The sequence below is a fragment of the Brachycentrus maculatus genome, unplaced genomic scaffold (assembly GCF_059751285.1).
Source record: "Brachycentrus maculatus isolate JH-2025_06_01 unplaced genomic scaffold, ASM5975128v1 h1tg000147l, whole genome shotgun sequence".
In the NCBI taxonomy this organism is placed as follows: domain Eukaryota; kingdom Metazoa; phylum Arthropoda; class Insecta; order Trichoptera; family Brachycentridae; genus Brachycentrus; species Brachycentrus maculatus.
Window position 1 is genome coordinate 1,122,632 of NW_028280900.1, and position 9,705 is coordinate 1,132,336.

The window sequence follows — 9,705 nt, forward strand, 5'->3', positions numbered from 1 at the left end:
ACAAGCCGCCCTTGAATTTGGTAGTATTTCCTTGTTATCTCATTAAACGTAGTGTACAGGTATAATTTGATGAGCTAAATATAATGATTCATCTCGAGAATGGTAAAAAAGACTATAAATGAAGAAGAGAGCAATTACGTGAATCAGTTGAAATGATAACTTCATCTCGGTACCATATAAACTAACCTACGAGTACATATAAACATAGGTGTTCGTACGCAATGGCTACAGAAATAGAATGTGTTCAAAGTTCCCAAAAGAAAATTGACATTAAAAAAATTGTTCAAGAAATTGCTAGTGAAAAGAAGTTCATAGATTATGAAACAGTGTTAAAAGAAGATGAATTCACGGGAGATAATTTTTTAGGTGACATCTCGCGCATTAAGATAAAACCGCTCAAATGTGAAGATTTTAAACCGATAGACTTAATTTTGAAAAAGGCGCAGCCTTCTCCTAATGCCAGAGGATCTTTTCCAATTTGTCAACTATACAGAAATGAGATATTTATGTACACTGATGTCTTACCGGCACTAAACCATCTTCAAGAAGTGCACGATATCCCGATTAACGAACGATTTTCGTTCGCTAAACTGTACAAGGCAGACGCGGAGGAATTTAGAGAGTATATAATACTCAATGATCTTTCAATTGATGGATTTTCTATGTACGACAAGAGATTGGCATTGGACTTAGAGCACACCTCGCTATCGATACAAAACATGGCGAGAATCCACGCTGCTTCCTTCGCGTTAAAAGTCAAAGATCCTGATTTGTTCAGCAAATTAAAATCCAATTTGCCTCATACTTTGAATTATGGAGAACGAATGCCGGAATTTGCGCAGAAGTCGATTGAAAGGGTGCTTCCGATCATGCGATCGTCGTTGAATAGATCCAAAATAGAGTACTTTACGACGAATTTCAGGGAAGTTATAAATGAAGCTTTGGATGCCAAGTTGACAGATCCATACAACACAATCTGCCATGGAGACTGCTGGAACAATAATTTGCTGTTCAGATATAAGGTACCTTGGTTTTCAAATAATGTTATTGTCATCCTGCTATATCACTCATTTGGTGCAACAATGACGTAATTATACTTTTTTAAAACAAATTGAATAATATTTTGACATATTATGTCAAAACGAGCGGAAAAACTATTTAAATCGGGAGAAAAATCTACAGAATTGATTTTGTGGTGAAATGCTGTGAGATGGCGCGAGTGGCATTGTTGAATTGAGTAAAATGGCGCCATTTCTGTTGCTACAACGTCTGAATGGCATCTCCTGTAATATTTCTTAAAGTATAATTACGCGATTGTGTGCACTAAATAAGCGATACCATTTATGGCATTTAGAGATATATTGCCGTTTAAAATCGGGCAGCCTGAGAGTCTAGGAAAATCAATTAGCCGAATATTTTTAAATACTGTCTGGTCATTGTTCATGCCTCCAGGATATAGATTCCAAACGGAAGTTTATCTATAATATTTGAACTACGTAGTGTTGATTACTTTGACTTTACTTAGGAATTGTTATTTCTCGTGACATCGGCGTATTAATATCAGCTGTCGATTAGTATTGCCAAGAAGACAATGATACTGAACAGAAAACTAAAAGGTTTTTTTTACCTTAATACTAGTAAAGTAAAAGTTATCTTACATAGATAAGGTATTATCTTTACATTCTAATCCCAAATCAAGTGACTTTTTCAAGAAAATGTGAAGTGATAAAAAATGTTTGGACAACAAGAATGGATGACTTATTCCATACAGTGTATTTTGTGTTATTAAAATAAATTATAATTTATTAATATTTTTAAATAACTTAGTTTTGACCACTTTTTTATTAATACAATTTAACCTACCGGTTTCGACAAGAACCTTGTCATCATCAGGGTTTATTTTAATTAAAAAACATTAAAATACTCTCACCAAAAACTTCCACACACTCCGTAAAAATCCTAAAACCCTAGTTTTAACCACTTTTTTACTAATACAATTTAACCTACCGGTTTCGACAAGAACCTTGTCACCATCAGGGTTTATTTGTTTTAAATTGTATGTATTTCTTTTATTTATTTAAAACAGTATTAATAAAAACGTGGTTAAATCTAAGTTATTTAATTTCATAAAGTTTATAAAATGTGCCACAAAGTATCTGCGAACATTCAAGAATTATTTAAATGAATTCGTATAATTTTGTAAAAATGTAAGTATTATTAGTATCCTACAGTGTAATGGTAGGAGCATTTGGCTACCGCGCTGAAGGTTCCGTCTTCTATCACCAAAGGGGTAATAAAATATAAGTGATTTTTCATTCCTTTACTTATTTAATAATACCCTGGACTGACACAAGTGGAGCAGAACTGATCACCCAGTTATCGTGTTTTTATCGATAAAGATAACACTGCGTTGAAACGATGGAGTGCCCATTGCACCTCTTAGTGGAAAACGGCATGATGGCTAGTTAGTTTCTTAGATAAAATAAAATAATCTATAATGAAACTAATATTACTAACGATACTTGTATTGAATAGGATACTAATATTATAATTGTAAATATGCTAATAAAACGACTAGTCACTGGCTTAAGTACCATTGAAAGGTTATGTAATAACCAAGTGTTTATTAATAAATTATCCTTAGGTACTCGAGTAATACGTCGTGCAAATCACCTTGGTAGGGCCTTTAACAAGATAATGCAAAATAATTTCAATAAAATAGATTTTAAAAGGTAGCAAAAGACCGAGGAAAACTTGGCATTATCAGGTATGTCAAATACTCGAAAGCAGTCGGGCCAGGAGTTGGAATAATCGATGGAGTTGTATCAATATGTAAGAGGTGAGAAATATTTGCAAAGACTGAGTGGTGTGGCGTTCTATTCTCTCTTCCTATTACTGCGGGAAGGAAGCGGAGTGATGGTTAGTTAGTTAATATTTTGTGTATTCCTTAAAATCTTTAGATGTTACTCAGCACAAAGCATTATTGTATTATTCATATTATTTTTTGACATCTTATCAAAGATGAAGATGAATATGGAAGTCTGGGCATTTACGCGGCTGACCAATAGAAGTCTCTAGTAAAGTTCTAGTGATTCAAGAATAATGTTTCAGAGTTGGTTTATTTATATAGAACTTAAAATACACACACTCAAAATGTTGTAAATAAATTATCTGGTCAAATTAGAAGCTTAAATAATAAAAATGAAAATGGTATTTTCAGGCGTTTCTCGTGTGTGTGATTATAATCCAGGCTTCGGACCTCACATACTAATATATGGTTTCTGCTTAGTAAAAAGCTTCTTTACATCTCACCAATAGATGTCTCTAGTGAAGTTCTAGTGATTCAAGAACAAGGTTTCTAAATTGTTTCATATATAACTTCCAAGAATTTGAATAGTGTGGTTTGTCAATAATGGGTAGAATTGGTGAATGTTACACGTGTGTAAAGTGATCACTTAAACGAGCCTATGACGGTCGTCAGCCCCGTAAATGCCCAGATTTCCATATTCTTCTTCATCTTTGATGAGATGTCAAAAAATAATATGAAAATAACTCCTTTAATTGAAGATAATCCAGATCTTGTGAACAAGTATTTGGACACACTCAAAATTTTATAATTATATTATTCAATAAGAAACGGAATAGAAGAAGCGTTTCATGATCAAGTCAACACATTTGAGATAAATGCCACTTTAAATCATCATTCCTCAAGCTGGGGGTCGCGATCTCCCTGAGAAGTAGAAGCAGGAGGTATACGAGATTGGTTAGAAAAATAGCAAGTTTAGAAATGTATTGTCAGGTTAGTGATGTTCGCGACTTCGTTAAATGGTAAAACTGTTCCCACTTCCATAGAGAATTAGTTAGCACATTTGGCTACCATACTGGAGGTAAATAAGCGATTTATTTATTTTACTTCACTCTGGACTGGTAGGAAACAGCGCGAGAATGACTGCAATATCTTATTTGTCATATTTTTTCAGGATGGAAAAGTTGCCCAAGTGATTTTCATCGACTGGCAAATTACGAGATACGCGTCCCCCGTGACTGACATTAGTTATTTGTTGTCCATGTCGATGGACGAAGATCTGATGAACGCACACTTCGAGGACCTCCTGGATCTCTACTACTCGACCCTGGAAACCAGCTTGGAGAGGATGGGTTGTGACGTCACCGACAGCTACCCGCGGGACGTATTCAGGAACCACTGCCGGACCAAAATGGTCCTGGGACTGATCATGTGCTTGTGCGTTATTCCCACAACGCTGTCCGATCCCGAGGAAGTAAGGCCAATGGAGCAGTTGGTTCAAGATTTTAACAATGGTATCAATAAGGTCACCGTAGGCAAACTTGCAGCGGAACGATTAAATGGGCTAGTAAATTATTTTGTTAAACATGGTTATATATAGATCAGAGCCTCTCAAAGTGTGCTCCACAGAGCTCTGAAGGCTTCTATGAAGGCTCTACCGCGATAAGCAATATAACAAATTTACAATAATGCTACGATCAAAAACTCAAAAAAAAATAGCTTCTATGATTTGGTATGTGGCAACTTAATACTTGTCACTACACACCCAGTGTAAAAGTAAATACCGTTGTAGAAGTCAGAAGTGCATAATGTACTTATTTTTGTACGATTTTCATTAAATGAAATAATTCAATTATATACAAAAAGGCAGGTTTTAATTATTTGGTGTTGCAAATGGGTTCCGTGGCCAAAAAGTTTGAAAACCGCATTTAATAGTAAATATCGATATTTTATAAATTAAAAAAGGTGTATTGAGATGTTTTTTTCGAGTTGATATGGCAACGTAAACATCACAGTTAGGTGAATATTTACATAGTGATAATTTATACAAGTATAAATATATCACAATCTTTGATAATTATCTCTTCAAAAAACTAAGAAAACATATTCTAGGTTAATTGCATGGCTTTAAAGAATGTGATGATTTGCTCTTGCGAGTAGCGTCATATGTAATAATGTAAATATAAATATGTATTATGTAAGTGTCAAGCTATTTATTCAAACATATCTTAGCCTTAAGTACACATTTATAAAACCGCACAAGGTAGATACAATACTAATGATAAGAATCTCGTGATGAAAATGATTAAAAGCTGCTGATTCAGCATGTAATATATGTGTATCAATTTTATATTAAAGTATTTATAAATGAATTATTAATTAATAACGAAACCCGGAATTAAATCCAATAACTGTGTACAAAATTAAAATATATGAAACTTTTGTGAGACCCATCATGACATATTGCTCACTCCTTTCAAGAATGTCATAAATCAAAAATCGACAATTCATTTAACTTAACATTTACCCGCTACAGGACAGAAAATGTTGTTTTTGCATTTTGAAGGAAAGGAAGGAAAATTGTTTAATATTTTTTTTTAATTTACTAAATATTTTTCAAATGAAGAAAAAACCTTCAGGTTTTACCTAAAAAGATCTGTTGCAACAGTAAAAAGTTCAATAAGTGGCTTGATATTTATTTTAAAAACATTGTATTATATTTTTAAACTTTAAAAACGTTCTCCAGAAAAATCAAGTTTTTTTTATTTATGACGTTCTTGAAAGGAGTGAGTGATATGGGATCGAATGCAGAGCGGACACCGCAGTAACAAAAATGAGCACTACGAGTGTCAGAAATGAAGACTCTTAGGAGCATATTTCGTAAGAATCTACGAGATAGAATAAGGAACATCAGGATAAGAGAAATGTGTGAGATCGAAGATGACGTTAAGTGGAGAATGCAACGAAAAAGATAATGGTATGCGTATGTCAGGACAATGGAACCATCCAGACTCCCCCACATAGCATTGCACGGCCAACCGACTTCCGGGCAGACCACCAAACAGATAGATTGACAGCTAGAAATTGACATCTCAGGATGCTAATCCCTCTTAAAAAGAAGGTCACAAGGCGAAGGTTACCAAAAACAGGTCACCAAGAAAAATAATATATGTTTTTTTAAATTATTCACTTAATGAGTTTTATTTATATACTTATATGACTAGTTTCGAAAACTTACAGATGTTTTCATCTTCTGGTAAAAATTAAAATGTCATTCCACAAAGTTACTGCCGAATCAATAAATAATATAAAAATAATAATTATACAAAGATTTTGACGTCGATACTCATGTTACGGTTTATCGATGTTTATGGTAGATCTTTATAAATTACACATGTTTGTATCCCTGAATCTTTTAAACATATCATCCATATAAAGTTTCCCTTGCGAAGCGGATATTCGGCATACAGTAATATAATGTGTTTCGACTTTGCTGTAGAGTGTAGAGTATGTAGTTACTTTATTCTGGCTCAGTGATCTTGTTCATGACCGCGATTCTAATACATATTTAGAACATTGAACCGAGCTGTTGATAAATACCATATGTTGACCCATTTATATTTATCAACTAGATAAATTAATTTAATATTTTATTTGTATGCAAGATCCAAACCCCGGATTATTTTTACATACTCGGAAACGCCTGAAAACATTATTTTAAATTTTCTATGCGTGGCTTATAATTTGATCAGTTACTTATTTTTATTCACAAAAATTTTTGTGTGTCCAAATACTTGTTCACAAAATTCAAATTTTAACGTATTTAGACACACTCCAAATTTTGTAAAAAAAGTCGTTTTTTAAAAAAAAGTCGCTACTTAATTCGGTTTTAGGACCAGTGCACAAATTCGCTTATGTATTGCGTATTTCTAGCTCCTAATCTTTTTGACAATTTGGCATCGAAAACTTAAGCTGGATAGAAATATAAGGTATTTTTTAGAGGTATACAAATTCAAATTTCCCGCAATAAATTGATGGTGGCACCCGCCGTGTGGCATGTTGCGCCATCTTGAACTGAGGTACGAAGAAGTCAGTTATCATGGTTCTGTAGCGCTCTCCATAGACCGTAACATTCTGGCCGGTATCGTCTTTAAAAAAATATAGGCCAATGTTTCCACCTGCCCATAAAGCACACCAAACGTGACTTTTAATGGATGTAAGGGCGTCTCGTCAAAGCCTTCTGGGTTTTCTCCACTCTGAATTAGTAGGCGATTCTGCTTATTAACATAGCCATTTTACCAAAAATATGCCTCATCGGTGAAATAAATTTTGCGTTGAAAAAGATGATTAAGCTGAATATTGTTTTTTGCCCACTCACCGAGCCTACGACATGCATAATGGTCATTCATTCTATTCATAGTGAAATGGCAAAACGTACTGACTACAAATCAAGTGTCAACTGTCAAATTGACACTGTAGAAACAATGTCGGGTTGTGATCCCGTGGCCAACCAATGTCGCGGACTCTTGAGTCAGAGTTTCTCGGTTCAAAACCACTCTACCACAATTTGAAACCTATTTCTAATAATGAGTCGCTTAGGCTCACAGAAATAGTATAAAAATGAAGTATTTTTGTAAATAGTAAAAACACAAATTTGTATTTCTCTTTTGTTAAAAAAATGCTGCCAGTTTAAAAACCAAACCTCTTTAAAAAAAAACTATATAAACCAAGACAAAATAACGAATCCCATCGCAATCAGATAACTAAAAACTAACAGCCATGGTTAAAAACTCTATGACTTCATTGATCATATGCAACAAAGAGATCCGTCACTGTCCAATATAACATATAGTTATAAAGTTGTCCATTTATAAAGTTATACAACCAACCATAAATATTTCAGCCTTGAATAAAATAACCGACATGCAATTTGCGGTCTCACAAAAACCGTTCAACCAATCATTCTCAATTATATACGAGTTAGGCCATCTCAAAGCGTTGTTGGTTGTCCACAATATTTGGAGTGTGTCCAAATCTTTGTTCGCAAATGCTAATTTTACTCCACTTCCCAAAAAATATTGAACATAAGTAATAATCTTTTTATTCAGGTCAGAAAAAGAAATGTCTGAAAATATAATTTTCAAAATATTACACAAACACCCTCGATTTAATGTGATGTAAAGATATTATAGATATCAATGTATACATGTGGAGAAAAAATATAAAACTTTGTTAGTAATAAACGCATAAATAAATTCGATAAATCGCAACATTTTTTTTAAACCCAGGTTTTTAACATTTGACGTAGTAATTGATTTTTTTTATTAAAACACCGTTTTGTATTGAAATAATAAGTTTTTCTTCGAAATAAATATAAGGTTTTGAAAAGAATTGATAGGTAAGGAGTTAAAAAAATCTAAAAACATTTTTCAATATTTATATTCTTAAAAAAATCAGACGTGAAAACACACCTCTTGTGCGGTCGTCCGCGTTATGTATTTTAACGTTCGAGATCTACATGTATGTAGGCCTTAATAAGTGTTTAAGATATATCACTTTGCAAAATTTCAATAGATGGTGGTAAGAACTGACATGTAAATTATTATTTATCACGTGGAATAAAAAGGTTAAAGTTTGAAATCAAAGTAATTTTGGAATTTCTGTGAGCTGAACGTTGAATTTTACACATCGCACCATAAAATGATAAATTAAATCAACCAACCTTCTTTAAATCAACCAAATCACTTATTTGCTCCTGTGAAAATATCTAAAACAACAAAGTAAGAACTAAAAAAACTATGTGTTTTTCGATTCACTTCTAGGACTCAGGAAAAAAAGTCCGTGTGGTAACCCTAGTTATGATATGTATACTCGTGTTAATGATACGATATTATGTCCATTTTAATGAAGCATTCGAGATAGTAATTTGTTTTGACAAACGAGCCTTACGTACTTAATATAAGTAGGTACTGTGACATTATTACGTAGGTACTACAAACACATATTTTATAATTTGCAGCGTCATTGAGTCATGTGTTATAATTACTTCGTACAAGATTAGCTATGTGTTGTAAATAATACAGTAATATTTTAAAGCTAAAATTAATATGTCACTGTTGCGATATCAAATAGTATTTACATTATTTTTTGATATCTCATCATAGATGAAGAAGAATATCGAGGTTATGGTCATTTACAGGGAATTCGACCGCCATAGGCTGGTTTAAGTGATCACTTTACACACGTATAACATTCACCAATTCTACCCATGGAAGAATTGGTGAATGTTACACGTGTGTAAAGAATACAGAAGGTGATGATCGGCCGTAGGTATATCTGAATTTTGTTATTTGTTATTGTGACATTTCGTTATTTGACTTGTGAATATGGGTATGGTATATGTATGCCCTCCGCATCCGTGGTGTAATGATGAGCGTGTTTAGCTAACATGCTGGAGGTCCCGGGTTCTATTCCCAGGGGGGGGGACGAAAATAAATCCAAGTGATTTTTCACTGTAATATTTATTTAATATAACCCTGGACTGGTCCCTGAAGCGCAGGATTGATCACCTTGACTTCATGTAACTAACGATCAAGATAACACTGCGTCAATACGATGCAGTGCCCTATGCACCATTGGGTGTGGATAAGGGTAGAATATATGTAAACTATATTTCAATGCTACACGCTTATTACAAGGAGCATATGGTAAACGGTGGAACACCGGACATCCGGACTAATTGGGGTTATCGCCTGTTCGGATTTGGAAAAATTCGGATTAGCCGAGAAATTCATACATACATAGTACTTTACACAACAGTAGTTACGTTGTACGCGCCTTTTACATTTCAATCTAATATTACAAAATGGTGGTGCATTGGGCACTGCATCATGTGAACG

At 33.7% G+C, this 9,705-nt stretch overlaps 1 protein-coding gene across 1 annotated transcript; it reads left to right on the top strand.

The window, feature by feature from the left end:
- The first annotated feature begins 145 nt into the window (after positions 1 to 145).
- LOC148308813 (uncharacterized) lies at positions 146 to 5,131 on the top strand. Its single transcript, XM_088261020.1, has 2 exons — positions 146 to 1,022; positions 3,981 to 5,131. The coding sequence occupies exons 1-2, from the start codon at positions 222 to 224 to the stop codon at positions 4,404 to 4,406; spliced, it is 1,227 nt and encodes a 408-aa protein (XP_088117146.1). The 5' UTR covers positions 146 to 221; the 3' UTR covers positions 4,407 to 5,131.
- Positions 5,132 to 9,705: the final 4,574 nt, after the last annotated feature.

Excerpts from the sequence above, each read along its gene's own strand:
- LOC148308813 (XM_088261020.1), top strand. The coding sequence starts at position 222 with ATGGCTACAGAAATAGAATGTGTTCAAAGTTCCCAAAAGAAAATTGAC. Across the intron at positions 1,023-3,980 it reads ATTTGCTGTTCAGATATAAG|GATGGAAAAGTTGCCCAAGT; the intron begins GTACCTTGGTTT and ends ATATTTTTTCAG.